This window comes from Eleutherodactylus coqui, chromosome 12, assembly GCF_035609145.1.
Source record: "Eleutherodactylus coqui strain aEleCoq1 chromosome 12, aEleCoq1.hap1, whole genome shotgun sequence".
Lineage (NCBI taxonomy): Eukaryota > Metazoa > Chordata > Amphibia > Anura > Eleutherodactylidae > Eleutherodactylus > Eleutherodactylus coqui.
The window spans coordinates 35,509,283-35,528,721 of record NC_089848.1 but is presented as its reverse complement, the minus strand read 5'-3'; the positions used below and the strand labels follow the sequence as shown (position 1 = coordinate 35,528,721).

Genomic DNA, 19,439 nt, shown 5'->3' with positions numbered 1-19,439 from the left:
GGTATGCCTTGTACTTGGTGATGAATGTAGGCTGCTGCCATATTGTCTGAGAATACTATTGGTGTCGGCTCCTGGTTACGTCTGCCGACTGCTGGAGGGCTTTCCATAGTGTATAAAGTTCTCTGAAATTTGAGGACTGATTCTTGATGCTCTGAGACCAACGTTCCTTGATAACAAAGGTCTTCTAGCGGAGCCTCCCAATCGAGAGTGCTGACATCTGTTGGGATCGGAATTAAGGGATCTTGAAACCATTCTACCCCCCTTCATCGGGTGGTTGGTTGATGGCCACCAGAGTGGGGAAATTTTTACCGTTTTCCCCATTACCATCACCTTGCCTAGTAAAGTCTGTTTCTTGTCCCAAATAGAAAGAATTGCGTGCTAGAGATTTCTTGTACGAAACTGGGCCCATGCTACAGCTGAAGATATTATATTTTGTTTGTGGGGAAAAAATAAAGTTGTTTCCTGGAGTCCAGGATTATGCCTATGACCAGGAGTCATTTCTGATTTTTCTCCATGATTATCCAGCCGAGAGATTGAAGAAGCTGGATGGTTATCTCGAGTTGGGAACGTCAGAGTTCCTCGGTTTTGGCTTTTGACTTATCCGCTTAGGATAAGTTTCACCATTGGATTATTTCTTGACCTCAGCGGCAGAGATGGGGTGTAAAAAGTGGTGCTCTGTGAGGCTACGTAAGCATACCGTGGCCCACGGTGACATCTCCCTACCGGGAGCAGGGAGATTTTAGATCTCACGACGATCGCTCATAAGTAAAAAAAAAAAAGTTAAAGTTAAAAGTTTCATCTCCCTTCATGGATCGAATCCATGAGGGGAGCTGAAAGTACTCACCTCCGTCCTCCGCTATGTCCTGTGGCGTTCTGGTCCTGCCAGGACCTAACGCCGCCTTCTGTGCATGTGCGCCAGGCATAAAATTAATAAAGGCTGCCATGCGTGCCGATGATTTGACCGATTCTGCCGTTGTGTCTGCCAAGAAGCTTGTGGCCAATTTAAGAACCAGGACTGAGTCTAGAATCTGTTCACAGGGGTACCGTTTTAGAATTGTAATTTTAAATTCTTTTAGCCAGACATTAAAGAGTCTTCGCTACACATGTAGCTGCCACTCTTGGTTTAAGCAAGGCTGAAGCCGCCTCATATCTTTTTCAGAAGAGTGACCCCAATTGCTTTAATTAGTAATTTTTTGTAATCATTATCAACTGAAAAATCATTTAAGATTTTCAACTTCTGCAACTTTAGGCCTCTTTCACAAAGGCGATGCGATATAGTTGAGACTTTTTCTAAATCCTGACCAGGAAGCGCTGCGGCAGAACTTCAAGCAAGTGCAGGGGAGCTTCGAGAGATGTGCGGCGGCCCTGGACAGCGCCTCTTAAGTGATGTGTGCTTTTTTGTTTGTTTTTCTATGCAGCTAGCGCTGAGTTTAGAACAAACAGTAGGATTTTCTACTGTAAAAGTTGCATTGCACTGCACGAAAACAGTGTTTTCGTGCGATGCAACAGAAAGGGTCCATAGGGAAACATGGGCTACAAAACATTGCACGTTGCAGGCATATCTAGCAACCTCAGGTGGTGCAGTCATGGAGACGACTGGGGAGAGAGATCATGCTTACATCCCTTCTAAATCGAAAGCTGTCAAGCAGCATCATCAGCTCAGAACTAGGGTTGCCACCCGGCCTGTATTTTTCCAGCAATACACATGCGGCAGATGATTTCTTCATCCCCGGGGGAAATAAAGAATTAATTCCCTGCTGCACATGTCAGAGATGTGACAGATGCGTCAAAGTAGTTCTTCATCCCCGCGGGGAATAAAGAATTCCCTAGCGCAGCTGTTATCTGTGACAGCTGCGGTAGAGGATCCAGCTGCCGTCACCCTGTAATTGTTTTTCAGGGAGGGGCTTTAAATATAAACCCTTCCCTGAAAAACAACCCAAACTGGTGTAAAATATATATATTAAAAAAATAAATAAAAATCACACTCACCTTTCTTCAGCTGCTGGGTCTCAGCAGCGTCCTCTCTCCGCTGTCCCCGTCTCTGCACTGATGTTCTTTCAGCAGGCGGGGAATTCAAATCCCTGCCTGCTGAAAGAGCTGCTTCTGATTGGCTAAGGCGCTAAGCCAATCACAGGCAGCTCTCACCTGTCATTCATTGAATGGCCAAGATCCGCCTGTGAGAACATGCTAGCCTGGATCCCACACATGCGCACAGCCGCTGGACAGGATCCAGGAGATAAAGGAGAAAAAGAATTCAGTGATAAGCCATGCCCTAAAACACGCCCCCTTTTAAAAACCATGGCCGGTATTTTTTCGTGACAAAAGGTGGCAACCCTACTCAGAACTGGCAGAAACCAGAGGGACCCGGGTACACCCATCTACTCTTTGGAGAAGTTTGGCCAGAAGTGGTCTTCATGGAAGAATTGTGGCCAAAAAGTCAGAAACAAGGCCAAGCAACTCAATTATGCACAAAAACATAGGAAAGGGGGGGGGGGGTGCACAGAAATGGGAGCAGGTGTTCTGGACTGACAAGTCAAAATTTGAAATGTTTGATTGTAACAGAAAGCAGTTTGTTCGCCGAAGGACTGGACAATGGCAGAATAACGAGTGTCTGCAGGCAACAGTGAAGATTCCTTACAAGTCTGTGGCGGCATTTTAGCAAATGGAGTTGGGGATTTAGTCAGGATTATCGGTGTCCTCAATGCTGAGAAATACAGATACTGTTACATCATACAGTACCATCAGGGAGGCTCTGAAAGGCTGTTCTGCAGGAGGACAACCACCCCAAACATACAGTAAAGGTCATTACCAACTATCTTCAGCGTTGGGAAGAACAAGGAGTCCTTGAAGTGAGGATATTTGGACCCACAGAGCCCTGAACTCAACATCCAGTCAGTCTGGGATTACTTGAAGAGACAGAAGGATCGGAGCGAGCAGACACCCACAGAAGATCTGGGATTACAACCTCCCTGCAGAGTTCCTTCAAAAACTTGTGCAAATGTACCTAGATAAACTGATGCGGTTTTGAAGGCATTAATGGTCACAAGTAATGATTCAATTAGCATTTCTCTTTCATTCATTCACTTTGCATTTTGTTTGTTGACTAAAATAAACTATTAACACTTCTCTTCTTGAAAACTTTTTTTTTTACTTTGCAAAAGTTTTAGGCAGATGTAGAAAAAAATGCAGCAGAGTAGTGAACATCTTTATCCCTTTTGATGTACCCCATAATCTTATTTGCCTTGCAACCTGCGAGCGCCGCGTCCTCAATGCTCCTCCGTCCACAAGATGGCGGACTATGAAAGTGCACGTGACTGCAGGCATCACCCAGCCTTCTCCACTGCGCCTGCGCATGGTGTATGGAGGAGGTTAACCGCCGTGTACAGTCAGCCTATGGAGCTAGCAGCTTGCAGTAGGTTACTTAGAATCATAGCTACAAAGCATTTTTTTAATATTAAAAGGGGTGTTTGCCCCTCAGGAATCCTATTTCTACGTGTTTGAAGTTGCAACACCACATTCATTCATAAGATGCTTATTTCCAGATATTGGTTCTGCTGCCTTCTGGTTGTTTACTGTTCATTGCCAGAAAAACGGACCATCTGTTCTATGGAAAGAAATAGCAGAACAGAGTGGTGATGGTGGCCGGACGGGATCCAGTGCACATGTGATCCTGAGATCCCACCACCAGATTTAGATGGATGAAAGAAAGGAGCAATGTCCCATTCAGACGGGACGACCGTCGTCGAAACAACTGCAGAGCGCTGATGGCAACGATAATTTTATTAGCGCTTGTGCAGGGCATTTAGGCGGGCAGATCATCGCTGGATCGCGGGCTTCTCACTCAGCGCTCCCCCTTCTATGTGAAGCAGGGAGCATTTACACTCTGCGAGAATCCTGTGATGTTTTTTATACTGACTGGAAGTCAGCGAGAAGTGAACGCATAGTAAATGAGGTTTAGGCATTTAACCCCTTGAGTGGCAGGTTTCCTACCACCCTGTCGTGCCCACCAGGGCAGGTTTTTTAAAATGGTCTAATCATTGAATTTCAACTAGTTTTGCAGTTGCGTCTCAAGAGCCATAACTTTTTCATTTTTCCATTGACATGGCCATATGAGGGCTTGTTTTTTGCGGGACAAGTTGTGATTTTTTAAACAGGTGGGAGGAAAAAAAGAAATGGGGAAAAAAGAAAAAAAGGGGCCATGTCATTAAGGGGTTAAATAATGTATTAACTTCCTTCTCTGGGTCATTACGACGCACACGGATACCACATGTGTGATTGTATTTTTGATTTTTTACAAAGTAAAAGGAGACAAGTGTTTTTTTATTTTTTTAATAATTTTTTTACTTTTTTTTTTTTTTTTTTTTTAATTTTTTTTTTTTTGTCCCTTTAGGGGACTTTCACAGGGACCCATTAAGACCCCTGATCACATTCCGGGGGTCCGATGGTGACAGCCCTTTTCATGCTGCAGTGACAGCCCTTTACATGCTGCAGTCACATAGACTGCAGCATGTAAAGGGTTAACACAGCAGAGATCGGAGGTTTTCTCTGATCTCTGCTGTAAGAGCTAGTACCTAGCTGTCCTCTGACAGCTAACAACCAGCTCTCCCTGCCACAGAGACCATCGGCTTGCTTCTGACAAGCCGATGGTCTCTATGGCAACTTGTAAACAAAGCAGGACATTGCCGACATGTCGGCAATATCTTCTGCTGGTTTTTCAAAGCCCTTGCACTGCTCTGTGTGGGTCTGTGCAGGCAGAGCACACTGTCACAGCTTGTAGCATTGTGCTCTGCAGCTCCCATAGTGATACATAGCCCGGAAATCTTCCGGGCTATGTTGCTATGAGCAGTGGAGCTCGTCCCGGAAATTTTTCGGGCGTGCCACTCAAGGGGTTAAACAGGACAATGATCACTCATTTCGTTGTAAAGTGACCAGCCCCTTTAACAAAATAACCTGGGATCTCCTACACTATGTACAAAGAGCTCATTCTCCACTAGATCTGATAAGGAGATTCCATCAAGTGGACAGACTCTTCCTTGGAGGGGTGCTTCACGGAAATTACCTGGGCGGCAATGCTTTTTGCAGTTTTGCTGTTGTCTCCAGTCATCAGAACGACATCCAGTCCCATTGACCGCAAGGTATAAACGGCTAATGCCGCCTCTGGTTTTACAGTGTCTGCTATCGCTATTAAGCCACAAAGGACACCTGGAAAAAAACACAACGTGCATGAACATCGGGCAGCGTGCCAACGGCAGTATGTCCATCACCGCAGCGCAAGCGGCTTACCATCAACAGCAACCAAGACCGCGGTACGGCCTTTTTTCTCATGCTCAGCCATAAGAGAATCCGTCTCGGTTTTCATAGTAAGGAAGTTTCTATTCATCCACTCCCGGTTGCCGATAAGCACAGAATATGTCTGAGGAGAAGCCGCTGCACAAGTAAGAAGTACAACAAATTAAACTTAATACCTTCATTACTTGTTCAAGATCCAACAAATGTGACGTCACAAGGCCTCATGGGAGATTTCTTCAATATTTAACATAAGTTATCTAGATGTCGCCTTCTGTAGGTTAGTACTGATACATGTCTGCACACCGCCACGGATCACACACACATAAGGATGCAATATGTAGGTTAGGCTAAACTGGATGGACATGTCTTTTTTCAGCCTTTTTTTCTTCAATGTTGATCCAGAAGGCAAAAAACCCCAATGAGGCCAAAGCCAAATTTTCCCCATTTTAAAACGAAAAAAAAAAAAAATCCTTCCCAATTCTAATCTAGCAATCACAATCATCCCCGGATCACCGGCCTTTCTGAAGTCAAAAGTGATGTAAAATGTAATATTATATTGCTCAAGAAAGACATCCAAAACCTTATACTCTTATCTAGTTTACCATTACTGCGTCCTCAGGAGAGAGTTCCATATTCTCACTGCACTTACAGTAAAGAACCCCTTCTATGTTGTGTAGAAACATTCTTTCCTCTAGGCGTAGAGAGCGCCCCCTTTTTACAGTCCTGGGTATAATAGATGATGGGAGAGATCTCTGTACTGACCCCTGATATGTCTATACATAGTTATTAGAGCGCCCCCTTGTTACAGTTCTGGGATTAATAGATGATGGGAGAGATCTCTGTACTAACCCCTGATATCTATACATAGGTATTAGAGCGCCCTCTTGTTACAGTCCTGGATATAATAGATGATGGGAGAGATCTCTGTACTGACCACTGATATCTAGACATAGTTATTAGAGCGCCCCCTTGTTACAGTCCTGGGTATAATAGATGATGGGAGAGATCTCTGTACTGACCACTGATATATCTATACTTAGTTATTAGAGCGCCCCCTTGATATGGTCCTGGGTATAATAGATGATGGGAGAGATCTCTGTACTGACCCCTGATATATCTATACATAGTTATTAGAGCGCCCCCTTGTTACAGTCCTGGGTACAATAGATGATGGGAGAGATCTCTGTACTGGCCCCTGATATATCTATACATAGTTATTAGAGCGCCCCCTTGATACGGTCCTGGGTATAAGTAGATGATTGGAGAGATCTCTGTACTGACCCCTGACATCTATACATAGTTATTAGAGCGCCCCCTTGTTACAGTCCTGGGTATAATAGATGATGGGAGAGATCTCAGTACTGACCACTGATATATTTATACATAGTTATTAGGTCGCTCCTCAGCCGTCTTTCTTCTAAACTAAATAGTCCCAATTTTGATAACCTCTCTTGGTATTGTAATTCACCCATTCTGTTTATTATTCAATTGCCCTCCTTTGTACCTGCTCAAGCTCTGATATGTCCTTCTTGAGTACTGGTGCCCAAAACTGTCCACAATATTCCATGTGTGGTCTGACCAGTGACTTCTAAAGAGGAGAACAAGGTTCTCATCATGTACCTCTACACCTCATTTGTTGCACCCCATGATCCCATTTGCCGTGGCAGCACTGGTTGTTCCAGATAATCCCCGAGTCCTTTTCCATGTCTGTGTTCTCCAGTGGTTTCCCATTTAGTGTATATTGGTGACATGTATTTCCTCTGCCCGTGTGCAGAACCTTACATTTATCAGTGTTCAACCTCATCTGCCCGGCTTCACGTGATCAAGGGCTACTAACTAGTTTGGCCTGCGAGTCTGGATTCGGTAAAGTGGTGCTCTAATGTCTTTACATCACTTTTGGTGATTTGGCACGTAGAACATTCATTGCCTAGCTTTACAAAAGATAGAGACAGCAGCACAACCAATAGGTACCACTATCAGTGGAGGAGCAAGATGTAATCCAGTGCACGTTTCTCAAAGGCGGCCCAGACTTCGGTGGAGCCAAATTTAGCAGTCCATAAGTAAGTAGTGAAGCTGCACCGCCGGGAAAAAGAAGTTCTTTACGATATCATCAGATGAATAAAATCTTCATTTTTATTAAATATCCATAAAAGACAGAACACGACGTTTCGGCTGACGCAGCGGCCTTTGTCAAGCTTATGGACTGCCTAGCTTTACAGTATTAAGATGCGCAAGGGGGGTGTTATCCGTATATGCAGTGAATGGCATGGTAGCAAGGTAATGTTTAAAATTTTCAGTGACCGCCCCTACAAGAGCTAACAACTCTAACTTAAAGGAACTGTAGTTTGCATCGTTCCTTTCAGCACCTCGTAAACTATGGCTTCCATATGCAATGACCCTGTCTTTGTTATCTTGAACTTGAGACAACACGGCTCTTTGATAGCTGGCATTAGTATAGAGACAGAACAGTTGGCTATAGTCTGGATACACCAAAAGTGGAGGTTGGGTCAAGACCGTTTCCAACATCTGAAAAGCGGTTTCTTGTCTTTCTGACCGGCTTATTAAAATGGAAACAGATAGACCCCTTTCCCCGAAAGTTCCTAGCGGGAGGGGATCATACAGGATGTGGATGGCATGAGCGATGCTCTGGTGGCAAGGCTCTGCAAAGTGGTTGTTCACTAGCTGAGGATGTGGACCAGACAGAGAGTTCTTGCAAGGTTTTAGTCATTTCTATCAGCGTCTCATTCATTAAGTCCACCTATTTTGGAGTTAGGGCTTTAGGAGCAGGGGTAGAAATTAGCACAGCATGTGCAATCTGTGAAATACTGTGTAAGGTCTTTGCAATAGCATCTTCACTTAGCCTTGCTGGAGAGGTTAGCTTTATCTAAGGAGAGCAATAAATTCCACCCCTTTTCTTTTTTTGGTCACTAGCACATGCAATGCTAACTCCAGCAACCTAGTCATTGCAATCTAAGTAGCCACTCACAGCTGTATCTGTTTTCTATGAGGAGGGCTGCAGCAAAGCTGGGAGCGGTGGCGGCGTCAGGAGATCGCGAGTATGCACAGGCTGCGCCGGCAGGGGAGAAGAGTGGCAAGGCTGCGAGAGGTGGCGGTGCAGGCGGCAGCATGGCCAGGAGATGCTGAGCCAGCAGCGGAGCGGCTGCGGCAGGAGAGACACTGCCACTGCAGTGGCACAAGCACAGCCGCAGCACTGAGGCAGTGGAGGCACTGCCTCAGTGCAAGGGGATTGCTGCAGCGCGGAGGTGCCGGCTCCAGGGAACCACAGAACGAGGACGCGACAGCTCCTGGGAAACTCCTACCAGCAGCAGCGTCTGTATGGATTGTTGCCTGGGCTGGACGGTTAGGGTGAGTTTTCATGGTAGGCTTAGATTATTACGCGTAAATGCTTCCATGTTACCCCTTAAACATGCAAGTATTTACAGTGAAGAACGTAAGCTGAACATCGAACATGAACCCTAACCTTAACCGTCCAGCCCAGGCAACAATCTATACAGACGCTGCTGTGAGGACCTTACTGAAGTCACCCAATCGGAAGCTAAGTGTGTGACAGGGGCGTTCCTCCATACAAACCCTGTCAAAGCCCTAGCTTCCGGTGGTGACGAGATACAACAATACCTGCACAGCTCACATGCACTCTTTACTTTCTTACTAAGCCTTAAACCCCCAAATGCTACTGAGAAACATAAATCTCTTAACCACCTGCTCACCCTCACTATCCTGCTGCTACTAGCAGCTTGGGATATCTCTCCCAATCCTGGCCCACCCTCCACTGTTCCTAACTATTACCCCCTACCTGCTTCACTTAGACACCCTCCAAACCCAACTACCAGTCCAAGCATACCCTCCCCTGACTCCTTTAAATGTGCGCTCTGGAACTGCCAGTCAGCATGCAATAAACTCCCCACCACCCACAACTTATTCACTGCTAAATCTTTAAACCTGCTAGCTCTCACAGAAATATGGATACAGCAGTCTGACACGGCCTCCCCTGCTGCATTGTCTACAATGGCCTGCAGTTCTCCCATACCCCAAGACCGGAAAACAGGTGTGGCGGAGGTGTAGGTGCTCTTCTCTTCTCGAAATGTACCTACTAGATCATTCCCCCCGTACCCTCACTCATTTTCCTATAGTCTTAGGTACATATGCTACAACTTTTCCGTCCACTGTCCATGCGAGTAGCAGTTATCTACTGCCCCCCCCCCCCCCCCCCCCCCCAGGTGTTCCTCGCCTGTTTCTGGATCGCTTTGCTGCCTGGCTCCCCCACTTCCTCTCCTGCAAAATCCTAACCCTCATTTTAGGCGTCTTTAACATCCCCATAAATGACTCCATCTGCCTCTCAGCTTCTATCGCTCACCGCCTCTTTTGGTCTCTCACAACTCACAGCCTCTCCCACTCACAAGGACGTCAATACTCTTGATCTGGTCTTCCCGTTTCTCTGCTCTGCATTCCACTTCAATAGTTCCCCTCTCCCGCTCTCGGACCACAACCTCCTCACTTTCTCTGTCAAGCTCCCTAGCATCTTTCTAGACCCACCTACCTACCTACCTACCATAAAGGAACTTTCAGGCCGTTCACACTGAAAATTTTGCAGAGTCCCTACAGTCCTCTGTCCCCCATCTCTCTACTCTTCTGCCCCAACCTGGCTGCCACACGCTACAACACCGCTCTCAAACATGCCCTAGATAAAGTGGCACCCCCATGACCTAAGCCATCCGATGCAGACCTCAGAGACCCTCAAATACGCTTCATTCGGCGGTGCTCTAGATGTGCTGAACAGCTGAGGAGAAAGTCACAAACGTCTGTGGAATTTCTCTACTACAAATTCATGCAACCTACAACCTCGCCCTCCACCACGCCAAACAAGTCTACTTCACCTCTCGTCTACTCACTATCTCACAACCCTAAACGTCTCTTTGAAACATTTCACTTCCTTTCAGCCCCCGGTGACGGATCTCAGTGCTGAAGAACTGGCTGCTTACTTCAAAAAGAAAATAGACGATATCTGGCAAGAAATAAGCCCTGACCCTGGTCTCGTCAGTACTGCATCTAGCTCCTGTTCACTCTCTGGAAAATTCTTCCTCCATCATTGATCTGAGTACAGTCTGCTCTCCTCTGCTTGCCCCAGCACCTGAGCTAGCAACCCTCTTCCCTCACACCTTCTCTGGTCCCTCTCCCGGTGATTATCTACCATCTCACCTCTATATTTAACTTCTCTCTGACCTCTGACATTTTGCCCTCCTCATTTTTTTTTTTTTAAAGGAACGTTTATTTAGCCAAAATAGATACATATACAAAAACAGCAGACACCAAAAAGAATGCACATCTTGTTGATACATCACAGTATATGAGAATTGAGAAAAAAAAGGGGGACAAAAGTAAGAACACTGAGTGTCTCGCATATTCGTGTGCATTTTTCATAAGACATAGTATTTGGCTATTCATTTTTGCTTTTATTTATCAACTACTCATAATAAAACAAACCCAAACCAGGTTAGGGCTCCAAGCCTCGGAGTCCCAAAATATCAGGAGAAAGAGCGGTAAGAAAAAGAGAACGGGAGGAACCCCCACCCCCCACCCCCCAGGACAAAATAAACAAAGGAACATAAGATTAGAGAGAACACCCCCCCAGAAAGAATTTTAACCCCCCCCCTTAATCCCTTAAACAACAAACCTGCGCGACTCAAAGAAGAAAAAAAAAAAAAAAAAAGGATTAGCCTAAACATCGGTTGAAGCGGGTGTACCTTATTTTATCCCTTCCTAGTATCTAGACAGGCATCTCGGCTGCCGTTGCATGACAGTCTACCCAACTCCCCCAAATCTTGTCAAACTTCTCAGGACATCCTCTCGCCATATAAGTCAGTTTGTACATTGGAAGCACAGAGTTCACCACCTGGATCCATGCGTTCCTGGTCGGCCTACCAGGGTGTTTCCAATTCAACAAAATCACCTTTTTAGCATAGAAAAATAGTAATTTATATAAGGTGCGGGTTGCCGCTGCCACTGGCAGGTCTCCAACAAGCCCAAAGAGGCACACCCCAGGGTGCATGATCCTCGGGGCCCCCAGGTGAGACTCCATAAATATGAGGACGTCCCCCCAGTAGTCTCGCATGACACCGCAGTCCCAAAACATGTGCATGATGGTCCCGTCGGCAATTAAACATCGGGGGCAGGTCGCCGAGGGGATGCCCTCCTCATTTAAACATGCTATCATACCTCCACTGCTAAAGAAACAGACTCTTGGCTCGACCAATGCTGCAAACTACCAACCCATCTCAAACGGCCTCCTGACTGCCATATCAAGGGATGGCTACTCCCTACTGATCCTCCTCGACCTCTCCACAGCATTTGACACTGTTGACCACAAACTCCTCCTCAACATGCTTCACTCCATCAGCCTAAAGCACACTGCTCCCTGCTGGTTCTACTCCTATCTATCTGACGGCTCCTTCAGTGCCTCCTTTGCTGGCTCTACCTCCCCTCCTCTTCCCCTTGCTGTTGGGGTCCCCCAGGGCTCTGTCCTTGGCCCCCTCCTGTTTTCTATCTACACAGGCCCTATTGGACAGACCATCAGGAGTTTGAGCTTTCAGTACCATCCCTATGCTGATGACACCCAGTTTTACACCACCTCCTGTGACATCACAGCAACATTCCTCCAGAACATCATTGACTGTCTATCTGCGGTCTCTAACACTATGTCCTCTCTCTTCCTAAAACTGAACCTCTCAAAAAGACTGACCTACTGGAGTTTCTGCCCTCTACTGACCGATCTCATCCTGACATCTCCATCTCAGTGTGTGGCACTGAATATTGCAAGAATCCACCCCTTTCTCACTGTGGAAACTCTAAAAACACACACTTTTACCCTCATCCACTCTCAGCTCCATTACTAAAAACTCCCTGCCGATTGGCCTCCCCTGCTCCAGACTCTACCCCCCTCCAATCCATCCTAAGTGTGGCAGCCAGGCTCATCATCCTATCCAGCCGCTACTCAAACCCCTCTGCCCTGTGCCAGTCACTGCTCTGGCTGCCCGTCAAATACAGAATTCAATTCAAACCAACTACCTTCATCCATAAAACTCTCCATAGCACCGCACCGCCCTACATTGTATCCCTCATCTCAATCCACCATCTAGCCCTCTAATGAAATCAGACTAAGTGCCCCTTTAATTCGAACCTCTCTTTCCCGCCTCCAAGACTTCTCCAAAGCAGCACCAGTCCTCTGAAATGCACTACCCAAAACTATCCGGGCAATCCCCAACACACAAAACTTCAGGCGTGCTCTAGAAACGCACCTCTTCAGGAAGGCACACCATAACCCCTAACCAAACCCCTATTTACTCCATCTGATAACATGCTCCCTGTCCCACAGACTGCAATCCCTGCCAGCCACAATCAAGTCTGTCCATCGTCTATGTGTATAGCATCCCTCACTCTCCACCTCACCATACCGCGCACATCTCCAGCCCCTTTACCTTCTGTATCACCCCATTATCTGTAGCATGTTGGCTCGTTGGAGCCCCCCACCCCTACTGTTGCCATCGATTACTGTAAAAGGTTTTTGTATCTGTTCAACCCTGTTTTGTAAGCGCTGCGGAATATGTTGGCGCTACATGAAGATTATTATTTACACAGGTCAGTTAACATAACGATCATTTGGAATCTAGCAATTCATAACGATAATTATCCATGACATAATGCTTTATTTACACGGGACGACTGTCGGCTAAACAATCTGCATGAGCGGGTGACATCAACGCTAGTTGTTTGCGCAGAACGTTTAGACCGGCAGATCACCACCAAATACCGCTCCCCTCTCACATTCTATGTATACACGGAGCGGGGGAGGCTTTTAGACGCAGCGAAAAGCCAGCAAATCAGCAATGATTTTAAACTGGTCAAAAATGAGCAACATATGAAAAGTAAACATCTAATGCACGATGGCTTCGCATTTAGACGCAATGATCAGCGCGCATTTTCATTTGTTTGAACAAAATTTTGCGCGACGAGCATTACGGGTAAATGGCCCTTAAGGTTTGTAACCGACATCCATAATACTGATGACCTGAATAGGGAGGAGACAGGAAAGGGTTTCAATTAGTCAACTGCTGGCAATAATAAATGTATCCTTACTTGTTTTCTGGGAATCAGCGAGAGAATGAATATCGGCGTCCTCTTGGCCTCCATCAATCTGCACTAGCACGGCATTTTTACTGCTGTTGATGCTTGTTTGGTTGTTGCTGTGTAAAAGGTGTTCAACGTTACTAACTTTGCAGCTGATCCCACATCCAGGAACTGCTTGGAAATCAGAGCAAGTCCCCAGAATCTCCGTGTTAAGGACCTATTAGAAGGAACAGATAGAAAAGAACAATCATCTTTGTGGTCCTGTGGAACTAGAGATGATCATAAACAGGAGATAAAAGTCACAAGAGCCAATACAGTTTTCTGTCCGGGTATCGAGGCCCCCAGGGATGCCACAGATCTCTGCCTGCAGAAATACAGGGGGTGGACAAAAATATGGAAACACCGTATGAAATGCATGCCTTAAATTAAATGGGATTATAAATCATTTTCACAATACTACCAGTAAGTTTTAACCATCATTAAAACATGTAGAGACCGATTTTTAGTCTAACAGTCATGTTAGTCAAGGTTTGGGGCTTTGTTTTTTTTGTTTTGCGTTTTCCTTTACTAGATCAAATAATTGCAAGTTCAAGCCCCCTTAGGTGACCAAAAACAGACAAGTTATAAAAACTAGGTTTAAAAAAAAAAAACAACTTAATTTTTGTAAAGCATAAAAGCATATAACAAGTTTAAACTTTAATCTTTAAAAAAAAAAAAACAGTATTCAAAATAAAAAAAAAAACACAACAAAAAACCAAAACATATTTGGTAATGCCGTGTCCACAAAAGTCTGATCAAAATAATGAATCATTTATCCCACATGGTGAACGTTGTCAGAAAAAAATAGAATCCAGAATTGAACTTTTTGGGTTATCCAGTCTCCAAGAAAATGCAATAAAAAGCAAGCAAAAAGTTGCACATACAACAAAATGTTACCAATAAAAACAAACCAGAGGACATTCCAAAAATACCTCACACAATCCCATTGATAGACTTCAATAGTAGCCCAGATTTGGTATCATGGCAATAGTACTGACCAATAGAATACAGGTATGTCATTCTAGAAGTAGGGTGTACATTATATACACAAGACCCCCCTCTTAAGATGGCACGATTGCACCTTTTTTTTCGACTTTACTCAACTTAGAAATTTTTAAATGTTTTTCAATGCATTACATGGCACATTAAACAGTACCAATGAAAAATACAACTTCTCCCACAAAAACAGCCTTTAAATGGCTGCATCAACAGAAAAATAAGTTATGATTTCTTGAGAGCGAGCCATATTATTTGGCGGAGTAGGAGGTTCCTGGGTACTCCTTAGTTTATAGTCATCTTAAGGTATATTCATAAAAATCATGGCTGGACCGTCGTCTTCTCACTGAGTGTAAACATAGAATGTGAAGCCGGCTGTGATCTGCCTGTCTAAACACTGCACAGGTGCCAACCGCCCAGCGGTGGCGTCAGCGCTCCTGCATTCGGTTAGACTATCGTCATGGGACTATATTGGGATATTGTGCTTAGTTTGACTATCATCATTAGGTGTAGGTGATTAGTGCCCTGCTGCATGCGTTTAGGGTTGGGTGTGTTCTTTGCTACCTTCTCTTCCTGCTCCTCCTCCAGTATGTAATGCAACCAGCATCTCAGATTATATGTATAGGCAAGAGACAAGACGATGAGTATCCTTTACCACAGTTCAAGAAGTTAATATAATGTCATAGAATGTGCAGTGTATGAGAAGTCTTAAATAAGGAAGATGGAACAATAGCTCTGAAACGCCACCAGAGCTATTGTTCCATCTTCCTTATTTGCATAAATTACCCAGAGGAGCATGCGTAGCCTTATAAGTTTCCTCACTCCCTTTTCAGAGGTCTTCTCATACCCCTTTTGGGTGCTCTCCTTTGGGAGAGACGATGCCATCTCCCGACCCACTCACCCCCCCCCCCCTCCCCTAGGCTCTTCCACACTGGCGCTAAGCTAGTATTTTTAGGATTGGTGCATTACAGTAGTTTTATTTTGCGGGGATCGTAGATATTAAGTAGTGGATTTTATAGGATTTTCTAAGGACTTCAGGCATTTTTATTTGGTCGTATTGTCGAACAAAATCCACAGGCTCTCCATCTATCTAGATTTGTGCGTGATTCGTTTTGCACTTCTTTATCCATCATGAGTTTGAGAGGCATTTTTCAATCCAACAGCTGACCCTTTTTTCTCTTGGTGTCTATGAGCTCTTTTTGCATCTGTCAGATAATATCTAGATGGTCTTTCATGCATAGAGGGTCATTATGAAACAATGTCAGCATATTTCCCTACAGTATAGGGGGCTTTCACCTGGCTACAGTTCCACACACTAAGGCGGGAGGTGGTCATGTGAACATCCATTACTCCCTGTGTATGAATACCTAAGGGGCTAATGTACACGGACAGATTATCGCTGCGGAGATCGCAGCCAACCACCCTGAATTCCGTAGCAATAACCCTCCATATACATGTCATGTAGAGAGATTCTCCCATGCCCATGAGTGGAAATCAGCTGCAATTATCCACTCGCGGGGAAGAATCGCAGCAGGTTCTAATTTGTGCGTAAAACCGCACGGGCGGCTTCCACTGTAGTCAATGGAAGCTGTCTGTCCTCCGATACCTCTGCTGTGAGCACAGCGGAAGTATCGAGGGAAATCGCGTCACCGCTGGCACATCATGCGCTGCACTGCGCATTCGCCCCAGCAGAGACTCTCGCCGTGGATCCAGAGATGTGAGTATAGGGTCTCTGGGGGGCGCCGGGTCTGATTCCGCTACGATATTCCGCAGTTGGAATCCAACCCAGCCGTGGGCATTAGGCCTAAAGTGTTGAAATCCAGTTTGTTCCCCTGAGTGGGGGCGGTTTGTCTATTTGTGCCGGTCTATGTGTCACAGGTCGCAGCCTGCATTGTTGTCCGTTTTCTCTAATTATCCACTCAGCCTTTCTATTTTCAATTTATTGATATTAAGTTATATTTTAAAGATTCCTTTCAGTAAGTTGGATATTCCGGTTGTGAAGCAAAGATATGAAAGCTGTCTGCCATGTTCATGCACAGCTGTTTATGGGTATACAACACTCAGTACCTTCTTCTCCTGTCCTCCATTTCTGATGTTTCCCCACATAGCAGTCTTCCAAAATGGCCGCTGCATCCCTGATGACCTGCAACTTGAAGCTACCATTTACCACAGTTACTGCTCTGTACTGCCTTTCTGTGCAGGTCCCCACTAATGGCCCATTTATACAGGACAAGCCGTCAGGCACCCGCTGCCCAACAGCTAGTTCTAGTGATGCTCGCTCCTGCGCTGTTATACAAGAGCGAGTATCACTGGCATTGCTCAGAGTGCGATCGGCATGGAGGCGGAGCGAACCCGGGAGCTGAAGAGGAAAAAGACGCCGTTCCTGGTTGACCTGTAGCTGCGGAATGCCTGCAGATCGTATTTATTAACATTTCTGAGGTGCCGGAAGAAGGGAATGGTTTATAGAGTGAAAGACACAAAATCCAAAGCAGAACCACACTGCAGACTGGAAGAACGTTTGAGGAGTATTCAATTGCCAAAACCGTTGACTATCTGGAATCCCCCACTAACCGATGCTTACCCCTTTACAATGCTTGGTAACTGCTGCTCCGAGGGGATGCTCACTGTTGTTCTCCGCAGTCCCCACAATTGCCAGCAGCTTGTTTGAAGGCATGCTGTTACTTTCCACTAGAAGCTTGATTTGCACAACGACAGGAGAGCCGTGGGTGATTGTCCCCGTCTTATCAAACACAATCGTTCGAACCTGAGAGAACACAACATTTTTATTTTTCAATTTCAAGCAACTTCAGTAAAAGTATAGTATTCAGAGACAATATTTAATGTGTATCCACCGGGAATTAACAGCCCCAACTCCACTGTATACCCTGATAGACTAGCAGGCTGACCGTGCACAACGCACGCCATGTAATCTCTACTGCGGCAGCTTCCTGGTGACCGGAGTACGAAGCCGGGTACATCTCCAAAATAAACGGTGTTATCGGGTAAAAGCAAGATGCAAAACAATCAAGGTTCACTTTAGGGAGTCAAGTAAGCTGGCATGGTTTATGTTCACTTACTTTGTGTGCCATCTCCAGAGGTTCACCTCCCTTAATCAGTATGCCATTCTGAGCACCAACTCCTGTACCAACCATAACTGCAGTTGGCGTCGCCAAACCAAGTGAGCAAGGGCAAGCTATGCACAACACGGTGATCGCCGCTTGAAAAGCAAAGCGGACAATTACTTCTCCTCTTGAAATACTCTTGTTGTAACCCTGTAAAAAAACAATGACTGCCTTAGAACAACTGGAACAACAAGAGGTTAGAATACAACTCCCTCATGCAGCGCATCTACTTAAGGCCCTTGTACACAAGACAATCATCGTTCTCCCACATTTTGAGCTATAATCGTCCCGTGTAACAGCCTGCAGAAACTGAACGAGAATCATCCAGTCGTTCACTCTTAAGCCCCCTGCACACGGGCGGAAATACCGCCCGTACCCGCTGCCATAGGATTGCATTAGATAATGCAATCCTATACAGATGGCCGCGATTTGTCCACATGAAACCACGCGCAAGAAACAAATCGTGGCATGTCCTATTTTTGTGCAGGTCTCACAGAGGCCCGCACAGAAACGTCACTAGTGACGAGCCGGCTCCGCTCTGCACAGCGGGATCCAACCCGGCGTCTGCAGGCGGCCTTAGGCAGCCTAAAATCCGAACCACACATCGTTCAGTATAAGCAGCAGGACTGAGCGGCAGCTGCTTACAGTCAATGGAGAGGGGTGGGGGGAGAGCACCCCCCACCAGCCACTCTGCCTCCCTGTTGGCCACTGCTTACAGTGAATCGAGAGGGGCGGGGAGAGAACCCTCCTCCAGCCGCCCCGCCTCCCTGCTGGCCGCTGCCTACAGTGAATAAGGGGCGGGAGGAGAGAACTCTCCTCCAGCTACCCCGCGCCTCCCTGGCGGCCGCTGCTTACAGTGAATGGAGAAGGGCGGAGGAGATCGAGGAGAGAACTCTTCTCCAGCCGCCCCACCTCCCTGCTGGCCGCGACATCAGCAATCCAACGATGCTTGCTCCTGTGCATCGCTTGCCCGACCCTCATTATGTGTAAAAGGACCCCAAGTTTTTTCCCCAATGGTTTGTATAAAGTTGTAAAACTCTTCCAACAAATGATCAAATGTACACAGGAGGGTGCTAAATAAAACAGAAGAGGAACAGATTATGGTATGACCGGTATGTATTCAGCAGATGCACTGTGCATATAATGCTAACCCTACTCTATATATACACCTGGACAAGATGTGGTCTGTGTAGTTGTGGTACATCAGATTTCTGGGACCATAACATAAGTAAGAGTACATTTAGGTGCCAAGTCCAACTAATGTTCATCACGAGGAGTGTGCATATTAAACTGCCCCACAGTGCTAACGGGCATGTTACACACAAGCTGGATGTGTATTAGATCAAGGGGGAGTTCTGTTTTTGAAAAACTTCCCATTAACTTGCACTATACATGCAAATAGGCCTGCTTCAAGTCATGGGGCCGGCCTCTCAAGTCCCGCCATCCAGCCTTTCAGTACGCCCCTGCAGTGCTCCAGCGCTTCCCTTTGCCGCTTGAGCCCAGGCTCACATGACCATATGAGATGTACTGACAATATTATGTCTGTAGCGGTCATACACGTGAGATCCGCAGCAGTAGATACTAAAGACCAATTTTCTACTGATAAATATCTAATATCTATTGGCGGCAAGCATTCGTTTTCAGACCCACTGATATACAATTTACTCCCTGCGCCTAGTTTCAGACTTGGTATCCTAGTAATATGTGCTGGATGTGAAGTCTTTGTATCCATTAGCCCTCATGTATCAGCACAGCTTCCTTCTTGTACAGATCCCCATGAAGGATTGCCTTCTACCTTGGTGATGCTGCCCACATGTATGAGACCCCTCTGCTCTCACCGCTCTGGAGGGA

At 45.9% G+C, this 19,439-nt stretch overlaps 1 protein-coding gene across 2 annotated transcripts in view; it reads right to left on the bottom strand.

Annotated features, from left to right (window-relative positions):
- The window catches only part of ATP7A (ATPase copper transporting alpha), a 99,032-nt gene that overhangs the window by 13,704 nt on the left and 65,889 nt on the right, over nucleotides 1-19,439 (bottom strand). For both annotated transcript variants that reach the window (XM_066584819.1, XM_066584821.1), the window contains exons 15-19: nucleotides 17,544-17,738; nucleotides 17,048-17,230; nucleotides 13,441-13,648; nucleotides 5,284-5,427; nucleotides 5,060-5,202 (exon numbers count right to left, since the gene is read on the bottom strand). In XM_066584819.1, the coding sequence (XP_066440916.1) occupies nucleotides 5,060-5,202; nucleotides 5,284-5,427; nucleotides 13,441-13,648; nucleotides 17,048-17,230; nucleotides 17,544-17,738 (873 nt within the window). The remainder of the gene's footprint in view (nucleotides 1-5,059; nucleotides 5,203-5,283; nucleotides 5,428-13,440; nucleotides 13,649-17,047; nucleotides 17,231-17,543; nucleotides 17,739-19,439) is intronic.